We start from the raw sequence: 18,433 nt of genomic DNA on the forward strand, positions 1-18,433 counted from the left end.
GCCCAGTCCTCAAAGACCTAACCTCACAACCCACAAGGCCCAAAGAACCTATTGGTAACATCCAAACACCCTCAGATGTTCTAGTCCATGTCTTGACTGGTCAGAGCTCCTTTGATGACATACTAAGGAGAATCTACTCAATATTAGGCAGGTGGTCATAATGTTATGGCTGATTGGTGTACAGTGAAAGGTTGTGTCTCAGTGCCCCTATGAAACCATTAAGCGACCCTTGGGTGTCAAAACACTTTGAGGCTTTTCTGTCTCTTTAAAAGGCAAATAAGAGCATTCTATGCTTGATCTCATCAAAAGCTTTCATTCTGTTCTCCTTATCACGGTTATGTCGAAAGAACAAAGCAACAAGTGTGTGAGAGGGCAACGATTCCAGCAAAATGATACGCTCAAAGACACTTCAACAGCATCTCAAAGAACACCCATGATTAAAGATAAAAGTGGAATTTTCTTCTGCTCCTTCCCTTCCCTATTTTGAAATCCCCCCACTGGGGGATGAGTAAAGCATTTTTCTATTCTATTCTTCATTCATAAACTTTTCTTCAGAAGCCTATATTCTTAAAACAACCTTTTTGTGGCACAGAAACTTTTGTCCACTGAGTTTATTGCACTGTCGTTGCTGGAAAGGTGCCTCTATGCACTTTGTAACAGTTCAGACAGGTAATGTGTGAATCACCCTAAAGGTGTTGTGTTTTGCATTAACGCATTAAAACCTCTCAGGATGATCATGAGAACAAATTAAGCTTTGAAAGTGCCATGCTTGAAGTTCATTGTCGTCTCAACGGAAATGAACTGTTCAAAGTTTATCAGCACACCATCTCTCATGAGCTGACCAGACTTTTCCCCGCTTCTAGTCAGCAGTCTCAAGTTCACCCACACTACACCTACAAGCAGAGCAATGCACAGGCCCAACTCTAAGAGATTAAACAGGAGTTTTCCATGAGCTTACAATGCAAGTATCAATGTCATCAAACGTGATACTTTCCCCTCTGAATCCCCACCACTGCGTGTGTGTGGTTATGACTTGTTGGAGAATGGAAGGGCTTGGTTTTTTGGATATGCTGGTGCTCAAATGCTTGCCATTTTGTAACCTGTACATGGCCACTGTATGGAGTCAAGTAGTAATACTTTTAAGCCAAACTAAATCTTCTAATCATCAGACTCTAATTCATACTCCTCATCCTTGGACACCATTAAAGCACCTTTGACACTGTCTGTGACGTACGACTGCAAACCAACAATTGCATTTTTTTTTCATTTTCTTGTCACAGCTTTCCCTCTGTACAAAGATTCCCCTGCTGTGCAATGAATAGCTCTCGTCTCACCCTCAGTCTTCCTCATACTGACACTTGTACAGTCATCCACTGATGGTGTAAAGACAAGAACAACTCTTCAGCCTCCATGCTGGCAACTGCAAATTGTTGTAACAAGCATGGCCACATCAAACACAAAGTGAATCATGTCAAGATTTTGAAAATAAATGACAGGTAACATTTAGAGGAAATGTGGCAGATTATTATATTTCTCGAAATTGAGCAATGGAAACATTGATTTATTCTTTTAACTAGACTACTCTTTCTAGTCTGATGATACTGTTGTTATTAGGTTTCTATCCATCCAGTGTCAGATTCTGTAACTCTGACGTTTGCTTTTCACAAGGAAAAGTTACACATTGTGGTAAAGTAAATGTAATTCGCTTTCTGCTTAACTAAGCATTCCGCACAAAACTACACAGGAACACTGCACTCATTTTCCTCTTTCACTGACAGTCAGAGAGACATTTGCTTGAATTTACTCTTTGACAATCCAATCATCCTCAGCTAAACAATTAGACATTCCTTTGGAATAAAACGCTTGTTTGTTTCTCAGGGACAGTGCACATGAATCAGCAGCACATTAAATGCAGCGGTGTTGGCCACAGGGCCAGTTTCTGATGATGATGTATGATAAAAAATCAACACAAAACAGAACAGGATTCATAAAAGGTCCAAAAGAATAAACCAGGTAGCATTCTGCAATACAATCTCATGACAGAATGTATAAGTTACTGTGGTCCACACCGCAATATGTTGCAGAATCACAAAAGGAAACTCCAACATTGTAATTTTCATGGGTCGTGGTTCCTGTTATGAGGAACATACGTTTAGTAATGACAGAAAGACAGGAACTAGATGTGATGACAGGTCTGATGGGTTTTTAACCAAGATTTAACAAAAAAATGGTAAATATAACCGTATGAGAAAAGCAGAACTGAATAACTGTATCTTTTCACACTGATATTACAAATGCCATTTGGTCAAATCATGTTCTCTTTTGAGGGACAACTACGTCTACTCTTAGCCATGATCATGTTCATTTGTCCTTCATTTTCCCCCTGAAATATCAATATGCAACATGGGTGAATCCTTTAGTTGATTAAGAATTTTATAGAAGAAGCAAACATTTTAGAATTTAACAATATTCTCTCAGAAGAGGCAGCCATTTGCAGGAATCAAATGTCAGTAGTGTTAGTTTCTTGATTTATCATCTTTACCTCTTATTACCTTGAGAACACGTTTGTATACAGATTACACAGGCCTTGGTATTGTATCAATGGTCAGAGACCAAGTTGTTAAGTTTTACGTGAAACAGTTATGTCATGACAATAGATTTTGGCCCCTTGATACGTCAGATAGTGCTGACTATTTTCCTATATGAAGGGGGAAAAAATTCACTGCCGTGAGAATTTTCTGGGTGTTCTGAAGTCACTGGAAGCTCAAAAACTGTGAAACAAATACAGCTCTGGCATTTAGTTTTGAGCCCTGCGTATGTAAAACTGTGTCATTTAGTGAGCTGTTCAAACTTGCAGGTGAAACATTTACCACTCTATCAGAATATCCAGCCTCCTCTCTGTGTATCTCTGCCCAACTTCAACTTGAGATGATGCTATATTTGCTCTACCTCAGATATGGGAAGTTAAAACAGTTTTGCTCTTATTCTCTGCTTTGCTATTAATCTCAAATCTCCTTATCATTATGAATGTGGTTCACTTAGCTGAAGACATAGCTGGGCTAATATTGCTCTGTCAGTACTCAATGTTTTGTAATCCAACAAGGAACATTGACTTCTCACTGGTGTGCCTTAATTTTTTCATAATTTAGAAACTCCAGTTTCCCATTTGTTTTGTCACCACCAATAAGCGCCTTTACAAAAACAGCCATTTGTAAAAATATTGTCATATAATCAGCAGCTCTTACTGTTAGCCACTAAAAACCTTTGACGTTAGTTCTCAGAGATCTTATCAAACAGTGGCCATTATGTTCTGTGGTGCATCTTTTCACAACTTGGGAGGCTCAGCATATGACTTGTGATGGGGCCGTGCCTTACTAAATAGGAATTAGTGGTAAATTCATGGTCGAACGGCCTACAAAGCAAATATGAGCGTTTGAGAGTTAGTTTGGAGTGTGGTCTAACCTCTTGGGAGGTCCCATTTGTTTTGTGTACTGTGTGCTCTCTCATGCTATAATGACGTAAGCCACGGGTTAATGAGTACTACAGCTCTAAAAAGAGGCAGACCCTGACAAAGAGGGGCAATGATGAGTCCAGTGGCTCACTCCATGCCCTAAAATGATCTGCTTCTATAGAGGTGTAACTCTCTTAACCTGAGTGAAGTGACTCAAGTTAAGTGTCTTAACCCTGATTGAAGTCTCAACCATGTCTCCTTCTCTCCTTCCACATGAAAAAGTCTTCCATAAGAAGCCATCTTTTCAGCAGCTGCTCAGTGAAGATAGGCCAGCTGGCGGCACTAAGTCAGACGTCCTGGCTTCTTGCTGATATGGCCGGGTTGGAGCAGCATGTCTAATACTCTTGAAAGTAATCGAAAGTACATTACACTTCTGAAGGATCCCAATATTAGAACTGGCCATAACGAAGCATAAGTTATCCATAAGTCCAGATGAACAAAGCAGACATTGTCAAGTGTTGGCAGGTGGAAATATGGGCAGGAAAAGTTCAGCTTTCTTATCCATCACCATTCACTGAATGAGCCAAAATTAGTAATATCCCAAGCCATTTAATGGCTATAAGGACAGTTTTTAAAAAAATTTTTGTTCTTTGGCAAAAACTTCAAAATATACATTTCTCAGGAATACCAGATGATTGTTTTTAGGGAACCAGTTACATCTAAAGCCAGACTTTAAAACTAAGATTAGCATCTAAAGTGATTGCAAAGTACTGGAGACTGGAAGCCAATTATACCTTCTCAACCGATAGATAAATTGAATAATAGTGAGACCAGTCACTTACTCCTTTGAGGCAAACATTTTTAAGCCATTTTGTGACGTCTCCCATTAACTATAATTCTGTCCATTTAGAATATAAAACAAATTTAGCAAAGTACCCAAAAAATGATGCATATATTGCCCCTGGTCATAATGGAATAAAAATACCACAGTTCTGGTAGTAGTATATGGTAAGGTTTTTCAATTCAGACCTTGGGAGACTTCAATCGGCAAAACAAACAAACAAACGGAGAAATTTTTTTAGTAATTTAAAAACTATGTGAAAACAACTTAATTGATATCCATTGTATTATTACAGCCTACAGAAACCACACAACTCACAGAGCATTAGAACAAAAACACATTTATGTCCCTGAGAAGATCCAAGGCAGACTTGCATTGAAGAGAAGCAATAATTCTCCCTGTTTAGCCCTGACCCATTTATTTTACCCTCATAGTACATGCTGCGGAAGTAGGACTGAAGTTTTATCACACCACATTGAAGCATGTTTTTTTTCTTCTGTTGCACACATTCCCCTTTGCAAAGCACTCCTCATTCTTAGAGAGAAAGAGGAAATCACCTCTATAAATTCAACTGCACTAATCAAGTGGTGTGCTTAAAAGTTAGCATAAAAGCAGGAAGTGTCCACCACTGAAAATTTTACAAACGCCTGCACAAAACACGCAAACCCCCCCTGACGTAAGTGCGACCGAGCTCTGTGAGACAGTCTTGTGAACGAAGCATGAATGTTTCTTGATACATTCCTCCAATCCAGGAGCAGTCTGAAAAGGTATAAACTAGTAGTAATTACTGATGGTAACAGCTATTATCAGTATTTTGTTCCTTAATTGGTGCAATAAAGGAATTTGCATGCTTTGACCAAAATGTTTTGGTTAACAGTGCCCTTTTTAAACTCTGTTAACAGTCAGTTTTTTAGTTGTTACCTTTTTGGTGAGGTCAGCAGCTACTCACTGTTGCAGCCTTGTTCACTGAACCTCTCCGGTAGCTCCTTGACTCTGGTTCAAACTAATAGAATTCTACGGTTTTGTCAGAGACAGACACTTTCTGTTCGCTACTCAGCTGACCAAACTGAACCAAGAGGCTCGAAGGACATCAGACGCCATGTTTCCAAATGTTACGTGATGAAAACCTGGGCATCCGTTGCGTAATTTAATGTAGTAAATGGAAACCAAAGCTATTCCTTCAGTCATAACAAAACCACTCCAGATCTCTATGTAGATATAGTTACTCTATTGATTCGAGAGGGAAATAATAATAGCAGTGTAATTGTAAGTTAGCAGCAGATTCACACAGTGTGACTCATAGTAATGCATGTATACTGTTAATTACTGACCTTTTTAATATTTGTTAATGTTATGTTAAGGTTTTTTTACATATTAACGGGAGTAAACAGCTGTACTTGGAGACCTACAACTTTATCAAAAACATCCTATATCCATTATCCTTTTCTGTTTAACATTATCAGTCTCTCCCATTGATTGGGAGGAATTTTGACCTGATCTTTTTTACAATGTTGCTTTAGTTTATTTGGCCTCCTACCACAGCATTTCAATATGGTGAAGGTCTGGACTGGACCTTTGCAACACCTTGATTCTTTTCCTTTCAAGTCAGATGGAGATGATGTTGCTGCTGTGCTTGGGATCACTGTACTGTTGATGACCCAGTTTCAGGTAAGATTTAGCTGTCAGACAGCCTCACATGTGACTCTAGAATTCTTTGGTATACGGAGGAGTTTGTGGTCACCTCAATGATTTTCCCTTAGACTTACCCTTAAAAAAGTCTAAGACTTTCCCTTAGAAACGTCTCAGACTTTCCCTTAAACAATGACTTTCGTGGATGTAAATTCAGCAATCGTCTGCCTGAAAACTTCCATTAGCAGTTGAGAAAAATGGTCCCTGACAAGGCTCCATGTTGTCAACTACTGTAAAGGAAGATGAAAACTGACTGAATAAGATTATTGTTTATCAAGCTGTCATAAAAGCCAGAGGAGGTGCAACAAAATGCTTTTTGTTATCTTGCTTATTTGTTTATCGACAACTGAACAAAAAAAATAAACTCGACAAAATGACAACATTTTTATCAACAGTTTTAAGGTATGTTTGACAAAGCCAGACTGTTCAGCTATCTAACAGCTCACTTTTGTGTAATATCAATGTTTTGACAGGTAACCTGTCCAGGCAGGATGCCTGTCGCCCAAAGTCAGATGGGCCAGGCTCCAGCAACAGTGACTGTTCATGTATTTATTTAATTTTTTTACAAAAAAACAAAAGATCGATGATTTCATGTTTCTTTATTTTTGCCAGGGGTTGTAGGTCATTTTCAAAATTCTGGCATAATTCATGAACACACGGGCACGTGGACTTGCAAATCTTTGGAGATACAAAAGTAAAAAGATTAAGACAGATAGAAAGACAACAACCACAAATTATGGACACATTGGTCAGGCCCAAAACAATAAATAAACAGAACCCATGGCTCACTGAAATATGTAATAAATACAATGCAGTTCAGTATTATCAAATTTTCACTGTAACATTTATCTTAATCTGTGGTGCACAAGATATTAAGGCATTCTCTTGAAGAAGTGACTAAAATAGATAAACTGTCTCAATATTTTCACAGGGGTTTCCTAATGACCCAGTGAACTTTGACATTATTGACCACTGCTGGCAATAGAGTGAGATCAGGGACTCCCTCCACTTCTTGCCACTTATTCAACAACTCTATGACGAAGTACCTCTGGCATTTTTCATGAATCATCAATGCTATTAGCGCGAAGGATATAATTAAACTAATATGAACTCTGACTAGAGAAAGAGTGAGAAACTTTCAGGAAGTGGTGATGTCTTACAGTGCATGAATTCACTAACTCTTTCTCGAGGAAATTTAGCTGTATTTGCCTACCCTGTGATGCATCACCTCACCCCAGTGTGTTCCTTGAGAAAGTTGTGATGAAGCTACAGTATCATTTGCATTAAGTTCAACTATAAACATGCTTTGAACATGGTTAAAACCAATTTTTGTGACTTGAATTAATCAAATTCATGTTATAGTACACTTTGGCACTAAACTCCAGATTGAACTTTATGAACCTCAAAATGATATCTTTCATGACAGCTGGGTTGAAGAAGCTCACAATTAATTTTATTTTATTTCTAGCCACATTATCACATAAAGACTGTCCAAAATAAATGCAGTGAAACAAGATGGTTCTCTTACACTTGCTTTACAGTGACTTTTCTGCTGACAAGAGACAGAAACTGGTGGTTTCTCAATCGATTCCTAATGGGTTTTTTTTTTTACATAGTATTTTGTAAATTCAAATAGCTTGGGATAAAAATAAACAGGGTGTCAATTTGGGTTTCCATTACCGCATGTGTCAAAAACGCACTTCCTTACTTCTGTTTAGTATATAAAGAGTAAAGGCAGATAGCGATCATAAGCATACTCACACAAAAAGACGCTGTCAAGGAAGCGAGAGACGACACTGCGGTACAATGAAGGGTGTGTTAGTGCTGGTCCTGTTGCATCTCTGCAACAGCTTTCAGTTGAACACGAACCTGAACAAGGAGATCATAGCAGACCTGGAAAAACTCAAAATCAAAGGCAACTTTAGATCTGTAAGTATGAGGAATTACTTTTATAGCACTTTAATTTGTGAAACGCTTCACCTGCACATCTGGGCTTTAAATGAATAAGTTCATCTGTTACTTAAGTTCATCTGTAAATAGCATATTGAACAGATTCATTTCTCTGTCCCTCCAGCTAAAAACAATACCTGTTCCAGGAAAGGACATGACCGGAAATGTTGTAAGTATTGCACCTTGTCACTTCAATTGTGAAAAGACGAGTCTTGTTGCTACTCTTCTTTTGATGCATAGGATGATACATCAATTTTGAATTCTTTAATAAACTAACTAAGCCTTGTTCATTTACTTCTGCAGTCCCTCTGTGTGGGTGTCTTCAGCGAGGAGCTGAGGAAACTTCTTAGCAATATAAGAGTGACTGAAGATGATGGGTATCTTCTCACAAGACTTGACCAAAACTTGGAAGTACTGGGACAAAATCAAACGGTAAGTAAACAGAAAAAAACTGTCACTAGAAGATTAAGTTTACAAAAAAACTTAAGTATGACCATTGCATCACTAGTGGATGTCCACACAAGACCCAATAACAAACCTTCTGTTTTCTTCTTACAGAAGGACTACGGAAATTGCCGTATGACTACAGATGGAAGAAAAAGAAATAAGATAACACCTTATATTACTAAATACATAAATTTCCTCAAGAAACTAAACAACCACAAATAGAATGCTGCATAATGTCTTCTGTTTTAAGCAGGGCAGCTCAATTTGTTACCAGTTCAGAGTTATTTTGAACATACGTTCCGCTTCCAACCAAGAGTTTATCAATGTTTATTAGAATCTATTTATTTCTGTTATTTATAATATATATTTATTTAAGAAATTATTTATTAATTTGCAATGGGTTGACTCAGTCACTTGATGTAAAAGGTTTATCATGTCAACTGCATGAGATGTAATGTTTACAATGTGAAAACCATTGTTTTAGTCCAGAAGTATTGTGGTGCTGTTTTCAAATAAATTAACCACTTTCATAATTTTCTCTCATTGTTTTTGTTTCTAAATCAAGTTGAAATTCCAACCTTAGTGAGCTGCCACTTTGTCTAAGCTCCAAGACTTGCGGCTTCATTGAAATATCACCTGAGTCTGTCTTTAACTATGTCCATGGCTTGGTTTTCTTCATTAATTTTGCCAGATAAATTATGATATGGGCCATGTTGTAAATAATACTCCAGGCTCACTGTGGCATTGCACTAGTTAAAGAAACGTATCTCGTTATTGTCACCACAGAGTGTGTATTAGGAGTGGACAGAGCAGTGATGGCATTGGTTTGGTTTGGGTTCTGCAGTTTTGAAGCGTTTGAAGCATTTGCCTGCTGCCATCTTTATGGTTTTAGAGCTGAACGAGACAAAGCAGTCCATTCTTATCTGAAAATGTGTATTTGTCCAGAGGCCAAAATCATACTAGCAGTGTTAGAGTCTTTGGTTGTAAATTGTTGTTTTCTTTGTGGCAGCATCAGTGTGGCATGACATATATTGCAGCCTAACATGGCAAAATGTTTGTCTTTCTAAACATGTTTATTTGCTACATGTAGACCTAACCATATGCATTAATCCTAACCCCAAACTTGTAATTTTAAGTCTTAATTTGAACCATTTGAGGGAGAAGACTGAGGAAGTGTGAGAGTGAAGTAGATACTTCGAGGACTGTGGATAACACTGTCTCAAACTAGTGATCTCTTGCGGGAAGGTCTGTGGATTAGTGTGTCCCGCCATCGCTTCCTTGACACTGGAGATGTTTCTGTGGGGGGAACAGAGGAAGGAAAAATGTTTCTTTTTTTGTGTAACTGCATGTCCTCACTATTATTTCACAGCTCAATTAAAGCTGTGGATCTACAAAATAACTGAACATTTACAGTCCATCATGAGAATGGATTGGACGAAAAAGGTGGAGCAGGAGAATTGGACTAATTTGACAAAAAATACATATCCTTGAGGCCTGGTATCTATTCTGTTATCCATTTATTTTCAAAAGGAGTAGTATCCATAAATCTCATTTCAGACATGACCATTACATGACTATTCTGAGTAGATATCACACCACATGGAGAGCAACCTTTTCTTAGTATATAATCTACCATTTGAGTATAGAAATCTTAAAAAAAAGATTTTTGAAGATTTTTTAAAGGATTTTTTTAAAAGATTTTTTTCAAATTGTTTTTTTTTTTTTTGTTCCTGTTTGGCTCGAAGCTTACTCACAGCATTTGTGCATTTTCTGGGTGGCTGGGCACCTGTCATCCCGCATCAGACCAACAAGACTCACATGTTTTGTCATGACATTAACTGCAACACAGAGGATTTGTCACATCACCATGTCTGCAGAGCAAATTACTAGCTAGGGAAGATTGAGAGGTTGGAATAATCACTGTATGTGAACGGGCCTGACAGGGCATACAGCCACGGCCTCTGTCTGGTACGAGAGTCTGTAAAGTCTGAAACTGTACTGGGATGTAGGTTGGTAGAGAGACAGCTGCACCTTTTAACAGAGAAAACCAGCAGCAGAGACAGATGTTGGTGGACGGAGAGACGAGAGAGCGATGCTCTGAAACATAGGTCAGCGATGCACTTCTGCTGTTTGACCTTTCAACTTTCAAACTCATCCAGCTGCTGTCTTTCATGTCCCTGCAGCAAATCAGCACTCCGAGCAGAGTGACAGAAAATGACCAGTAGGAACCGAAGGGATGACCTCATCATTCCCTTCTGAAAAATAACAGAAACATAAATTAAAGTTCTTCTGATAAACCGCAAACAATCAATGCGCAGAGATGAAAAATAAATCTTCTCTAGTGTAACGGTGTTGCTCATTTGCATTTGTGTCTATTTGGATCATAGATCATTGAATAAGACGCATAACTTCAAACCATATCCCACACATCTAACAGCGTGGGTGTTTGTGAAAGAGAAGGGTTAACGCTGTTTCGTGTCCTGCTGTCAGAAGCAATTACATCACTGCAAGGTGACGGCAGGCGTGTCATGACTCTTTTTGCATCTCTCTGCATCTTTCATGCAGAGCGCCATAGCCCATGACGTTCTGCATGAAAGACACCAGCTTGGACAGGATGACAGCTGAGGGCGCACTGAGCGAGTGTTTTTTGGGGCACTTTTTGCCAAAATACATTTTGGATCAAATTTTTCTCATCTCGGAATAAATCTAAAAATGTCTCTTTTTAGTTGTGAAAAGCTCTCTCCACTCTTAGTCCCCAGCAATTATTGTCTCTTTCCACTAGGTGGCCTCATTGACCCATTGCCCCTTCGTGTCAGATTGTTGTCCTAATTTTATCACCTGTTTTAATTCAGGTAAAACTCCAATAGGTCAGTTGAATAGAAACCACTATGACTAATAGCTGGGTTTGACCTCTCTGAATATCTGCAGTTATGACCACAGACAGGACTACCGAGACTGGTATCTAAAGAAGCAACAATGACACGCTTTCCTTCACAGTATGAGGCTTCTCGCACCACTTTGCATTGAATGGGACAGCGCAGCATCATGTGAAACTTGAGGCGGCTTGGCGTCAGGATCCGTCCGCTGACGCGCTGCAGGACGCAGCGAGAGCGACGGGGACATTTCATTCCCCTATTGTGAGCTTTTTAATCAGAGTGGCGAGCGATGTGGTGTGTGTGGAAGATATAACTGGAACGCTCTTTGGTTTGTTTTTGAGGAATAGGGAGACAGGACGCCTTTCGGATGGTCCCTGCGATGTGAAGTTCGCGTGGAAGCAAGGGGATATTGTTTATAAAAGTAACACCAAGATATTGCATCTCCTTGAAGTGAGTATGATGAGAAATACTACAGAAGACCGTATTTTATCTTGTTCGCAGGATGGCGTTATTGTTGATTGGAGTCACATTTTATTAATCCTAAACCTCTCCTGCAGGGAAAATCCTGCCGCTTTAGCCGATTCAGTCAAATATTTTGAATGAGTGGGCCTTTGCGTAATCAGAGCCATTAGAATAATCAACCAATACAAACATGCAGTGATTTTTTTATGACTAAACGTAAACATGGTTCCAGTGTTTTTTTAATTTATTTTTAGTCTGATTGATTTCTTTAATCCCCAGGACCCCTGATGAGTTCCCTTAGCTGACAGGATTCCTGAAATTACTGTGCTTTGGGCAGACAAAGGGAATCAGTCTGAGGAATTAACTACCTCTTCATCACTGCAGTTTAAATTATGTCATCTTATTTACAAAGTCAGGCAAATGCTTCTCCCAGAGCACATTTGCCACAACCATCTCACCTTTCATCATTTATCAGTGGAAAGAATGATGGAGATTTTTTATTTTTTATTTTTTGCCTCCAAGCCTCTACTCTTGTGGATGTAATGTAGCAGGACTCTTCAGTATGGCATGAATGTACCCAGCTCACAGTTGTACAGGGATGGATCTCATGAACTTTACAACCGTCGTTGATGATGGTTTTTTGGATGAGACATCATCGAGCCGTGTCCTGACTGGCTGCTTTCTCTCGCTGCTCATCCTTACCACCTTGCTGGGAAACACTCTGGTTTGTGCAGCTGTCACCAAATTTCGACACCTGCGCTCAAAAGTGACCAACTTTTTTGTGATCTCTTTAGCTGTGAGTGACCTCCTGGTTGCCATCTTAGTGATGCCGTGGAAGGCGGTGACAGAGATCGCAGGGTTCTGGCCGTTTGGTTCCTTCTGTGACACCTGGGTGGCTTTTGACATCATGTGCTCCACGGCATCCATTCTGAACCTCTGTGTCATAAGCTTGGACCGCTACTGGGCCATCTCCAGCCCCTTTCGATATGAAAGGAAGATGACACCCAGACTGGCCTGTCTGATGATCAGCATGGCCTGGACGTTATCTGTCCTCATTTCCTTTATCCCGGTGCAGCTCAACTGGCACAAGGCCCAGACTAAAACTTACAACCCCCTCACTGAGTCATTTGTGTCACAGGGATCAAACCTTACATCTAACTACCGCCCAGAGAATTGCGACTCAAGCCTAAACAGAACTTACGCCATCTCCACCTCTTTCATAAGCTTTTACATCCCTGTGGTCATCATGTTGGCCACATACACACAGATCTACCGTATCGCCCACAGACAAATCAGGAGGATCTCTGCCCTGGAGCGTGCAGCCGAAAGCGCCAAGAACAGACACAACAGTCTGAGCCGAGGCTCCAGCATTGCAGAGTCAGAGAGCTCTTTCAAAATGACATTCAAGAGGGAGACAAAGGTGCTGAAGACGCTCTCTGTGATAATGGGGGTGTTTGTGTGCTGTTGGCTTCCGTTTTTCATCCTAAACTGCATGGTGCCCTTCTGTGAGCAGTCGAGCGGAGGGGAGGCTCTTCCCTGCATCAGCCCTACCACCTTTGACGTGTTTGTGTGGTTCGGCTGGGCCAATTCCTCCCTCAACCCCATCATCTATGCCTTCAATGCTGATTTCCGCAAGGCCTTCTCCATCCTGCTGGGCTGCCACAGACTGTATCCAGGAGGCCACAACATCGAGACAGCCAGTCTAAACAAGAAATGACTCATGACTCTCACAGCACTGACTCATCCCTTAATTCGAAGAGTACAAGACTTCCTGTTGCAGCCGGTTTGATTGACTTTAAATGTGGACACTGCTGTCTGTGATTCTGTGCAAACTTTAAGTGTGACTTGACGTTACATTGACCCTGTGCATGTCCACGTTTGCATTAGGCCTGCCTTTTTGCAGACTGTCATAGTCAGATTGCTGTGCTCACTCACAGTTCTCAGAAGGGGGACGCTCCTGAGAGAGGAGAGAGGATTTGGTTATTAAGACTCTCTGCTGTTGTTCCAGGGGTCTGAGAGTGCAGCAGTGCTGACATGCTGCCAGGACAGATAATCCCAGGACTGGGCAGAGTGCATCATGTCAGACACTGCTGTCCTCCTTACCATCGCACTCACATACACAGCAACACACACTCTCAAAGGAGTCCGCCAAGTACAGCGTAACTTTGCTGCACAACTCACACTCTTCTAGAGATTACATGACAGCTCACATGACAGATGTACTGTGATGCAGGACATTGAAATCCTTTGCTCTGCAAGGACCCCTAAACCAAATCACGTTTGGCATAAGTGCAGGTAGAATACATCCACAAGTGACTTAATATTACGGACAGAATTAAAGCAGATTGGATTTCCGCACATGTTTAAACTGAATTTCTGAGAAGTGAAAACTAGCTTTCTTTTTTAAGGTGGACAGCAGCTTTTTAAACTCCAAATTGTCTCAATATGATCATGATAATGATCTGATATGGATTCAGAAATTTTAGTCATGCATGATCCAAATGTTAAATCATAAACTGTAAAACACATCTACACAACAGACCCCTAACAATATATTACCTCTTGAAATTGTTATAATGTCGTGTGAGTCCTGTATTTATCATTAGCAACAGTTGATGACTTTTTCTCAAGGAGAAGGCAAAGATCCAAATAAAGCCTTAGCTTGGTGTGTTTTGGAGCTCAAACTCAAAGTGAACTCAAAAAGACTGAAACATGTTTCCACCAATCAACTTTTGGTGTATATCAAGGTGGGTCATATTCTTATGGGTTTGGCTATCCTTGTTGGTTCTAACATTTGTCCAGGGATGTCCACATCCGGTCCTGGAGGGCCTCTGTCCTGCAGGTTTTAGATGTTTAACCGCTTCAGCGCACCTGATTCAGATCAAGGCATCATTAGCAGGCTTGTGCAGAACTTAACAATCTTTTGAAGAGATCCATTTCATCTGAATCAAGTGTGTTGAAGCAGGGAAACATCTAAAACTTGCAGGACAGCGGCCCTCGAGGACCGACTTCCCTGCTCTACACCATTTCAATGCCAAGTAAGTTGTCAGATTTTTTAAAAATCCAACAGGGAAAGAAACACCAGCTGTCAGAGGGGTTCAAAACCAGCCCTCAGATGACAGATTTCAAGATTATTGAAGATACTTTATTTCAAGGTAACCTGAAAAGGAAGCACATTCATCAACAGAAATCCTTGATTACATAAAAAAAGATACATCTGTCTTAAGAGACAGAATTAAAATGCCATTTGTTTGAATGAATAAAAAACAAATGAGCTAATCCTAAACTCTGTAAATGTTTAGTTGATTTGGTAGATCTGCTGCTTTAACAGAGCTGTGAAATGCATTTTACAAAAACAGAAACAACCTCACAGTTCTGTGTATTTTTTTTTTCACAGAGATTGAACTGCCTCTACACAGCTTTTTTTTAATTGTTTTGTTTTGTGTTTTTTTTTGTCTTTTTACATTTTGAGTTCAAAGGAAAATTATACTGTGACCAATGCAGGTTACGCATTGGCTTTATGACAGATTAGATTCATGAATGTCCCAACTCATTTCCTGTTGTGCTTACATGGTATGAAATTTTATTTCAAACAAATAGTTACAGATGAGTTTTTCAATTATTTCCAGAGTTTGGCTTTAGTTTGAATACTAAATCAAATGAGAAAGCCCTCAAGGACACAACTGAGACCAATCCAGTATGTTGAAGTTGAATTAGAAAGTCACAGTGATGGGTGGATGAGTGAAGAAGTAGTCCCCCATACACACCAAAACTTGAATCAAACAGTGCAGGAAAAATCCGTAAAAGTGTGAGCTCCACTGTCGTATTTCAGCTCCCTGCACTGAATGTGGCTATTTGGTTATTAATTACCTTGCTGAAGGCTTTGAAGGATAAGAACTTTTTTCTTCTTTTTCCAGAAGAAGCTTCTAAAAATTCTTCTAGGTTTCTCTCTTGTCAATAGTGACCAAACGGAGGTTAATGAGCATAGATTTGTGTATTTTTATTAAAAGCCACTGTGTGGTGTTTGTTTGATTGCTCGTACAGCTTTGATCTTAACACATCAGACTTCCTGAGGCAAATTTCACACCAGAGCTTAAAGAGTGAAACGTAATGGGACCAGCTGTGTTTCACATCCAAGAACTCACTCTTACTTATTGCTGGTGTTTATGTGTTTGTTCAGTCAGGTGATGTATTGCTATCATTAGCAAAGTGAAGTGCCCCATCTGGACTCATGAACAGCCAGGAATAATAAAGTTGTCCAACCACATGTGGCACCTCTGTATCCTCACTGTTGGCTGTGTTTCTTTTATTAAGTACATTTCACTCTTTAAACAATACATCACTGCTAAGTCTGAATTTTGGCTTTTGTTCACCTCCTCCTCGTTTCATGACATTTGTGAAACCCAGACACAGTGCTGATAATATTTTCTTACTTGTGGTTTGGTAAATTTGTGTGTATATATATATAATGCCAATTCAAAAATAAATAAATAGAAAGTGTGTAAAATAGAAATAAACACAATGCTTTTCAGATCTCATAAACCAATACTTTTACTTGCAATAGAAAACATATCAGATGCAGAAAGTGAGACATTCCATGAAAAATGTTTGCTCGTCTTACATCTGAAGCATCTGGCAAAAAGAGCACCTAAGAGAGGCAAAGTTTCTCAGAAGTAAAGATGGGCAGAGACTCAGCAATCTGCAAAAACTGTTCCCAAATGTTAGCACAACTTGTTCAGATGTTATTTGATGTCATTTTGTAAAGACTTTGAATATTCCACCATCTACAGTACATCAAAAGAGTTAGAGGTATTTGTAAGGAACAAAGCCAAAAAAAACCTGTAATGGATGCTTGTGATCTTATCGCCCTGAACCAGCACTACATTATAAACGGGCGCGATTCCGTGACGGAAATCACTGCATGGATTCTCAAACTACTGTGTATGAACACAGATCACTATGCACTGGGCTGTAGCTACTGTTGGGTGAGAGGCAGGATACACCCTGGACAAATCACCAGTCCATCACAGGTGCCATCTATCACAACAAATTGGCTGAGTAGTAGAAGGGTCCAGGTGCTGGATTAACCTGCCTGTAATCCAGATCTTTCACCAGTTGAAAACATTAGGTACATCATGACTTGCCAAATATGACAAAGACGACCCACTGTTAAACAGCTGGAGTATTATATCGAAGAAAAATGGGACAACATTCATGTATTAAAGGGCCAGCAACTGGTCTCCTCAGTCCCCAGACGTTTACAGACTGTTGTTAAAAGAAGACGATCTTCTACACACTGGTAATCATGGACCTTTCCCAGCTTTTTTTTTTTAGATGCGTTGCTACCATCAAATTGATGATGAGCTAATATTTTCTGAAAATAGTAAAATGGCTCACTCTCAACATTCGATATGCTCTATTGTGAATAAAATAATGGTTTATGAGATTTTTGCAAACTATTTCATTCCCTTCTTGTTTATATTTTACACAATTTCCCAACTTTTTCTAAAACTGGGGTTGTAAAGCAGCCTTGAGAACTCATATGATCTCATCTATTCAAAAGCTTGAATGGGAAGTGAGAGGAGAACCGAAGTAGCTGAAGTGTGAAAAGAGAGCCAAGCAGTGACAAGGACATGTGATTGCTTTTATCTTACAAGACCCACTTAGGCACGCCCACTGTTATTAGCCTGCAGGAGCCTGGAACCAAGCTTTGAGAACAAATCTAAATCTAGGTTCGTTTGACATTCAGTTTTTAGCTCATTTTTGTCATTCTATGAATATCTCTGTAATTGAGCTTTGCATTTCATTGCCCTTACAATCTAAATCTGATTGATTTTAAGAGTGAAACTATTGCAATGTGTTGTCAGATGAGCACTATTGCCAATGACTCTCTCTGAAATGCAAGTCTCAAAAAAAAGGCATCTTTCAATCAAATTAAGTTGATGCTCTTTAGAAATAGGGAAAAAACTGTAAACACTCTCGCACAAGCACACACACACACACACACACACAGAGCTGTCCTTTTAAAGTCTACTTTCTCTGGGCGCTGGACTGTCCTTGCTTCTGTTAAACCTCCTCAAGCATGCCACGGGAAAGGAACAGCAATTAATTTGACTGACACCACTCAGAGTGATGGCAGCAGTGGCGACGCGAAGGGGTGTGGGCACATGTGTGGCTGAAGGTGTGTGTGTACATTTGTTTGTGGCACAGCGCTGCTATCACCTGCTCCTGTGCCCCACCTGAGTCCTTTCAATGTCACCCGTCTTTTGTAAACAGAAATAATTCCTTTTCTTGTTTTTTTTTTTTGATCCCACTGGATGTTGTGAGATTCTCAGAGGGATTTTTAGATTGGCACATCAGACATGGGCCCAGAGGAAAAGATTTACTGAGGCAGAGAGGGAGAAAAAGGAAGCGAGGAGACACGCATAGTCTTATGTAAGAAGCAAGCGGTGCCAACTTAAAAAAAGAACCGCAAATGATGTTCTGTAAATATCACATAACCCAGCAGAAAGCATCAGCCCAGTCAGACTGCTGCCACATCTATGATGAATGAATGGTCACATGTTACTTGCTTCTTGGCAGGCACACGTGGCCATGTGGATACTTACAGTTAATATAGTTAAAGAGTGCCTTGTCACCTCATCTAGGGGAAATGGACAGTAATTAAACAGTAAACAGTCTTCCACAATATGTTTAGCTCTCCATTAATAACTTAAC

General features: G+C 39.8%; 1 protein-coding gene across 1 annotated transcript; it reads left to right on the forward strand.

The window, feature by feature from the left end:
- The first annotated feature begins 12,223 nt into the window (after positions 1 to 12,223).
- Positions 12,224 to 14,143, forward strand: drd1a (dopamine receptor D1a). The gene has a single exon (XM_072396468.1). The coding sequence runs from the start codon at positions 12,288 to 12,290 to the stop codon at positions 13,431 to 13,433; it is 1,146 nt and encodes a 381-aa protein (XP_072252569.1). The 5' UTR covers positions 12,224 to 12,287; the 3' UTR covers positions 13,434 to 14,143.
- Positions 14,144 to 18,433: the final 4,290 nt, after the last annotated feature.

This window comes from Leuresthes tenuis, unplaced genomic scaffold (assembly GCF_036924035.1).
Source record: "Leuresthes tenuis unplaced genomic scaffold, fLeuTen1.0.hap1 SCAF_11, whole genome shotgun sequence".
In the NCBI taxonomy this organism is placed as follows: domain Eukaryota; kingdom Metazoa; phylum Chordata; class Actinopteri; order Atheriniformes; family Atherinopsidae; genus Leuresthes; species Leuresthes tenuis.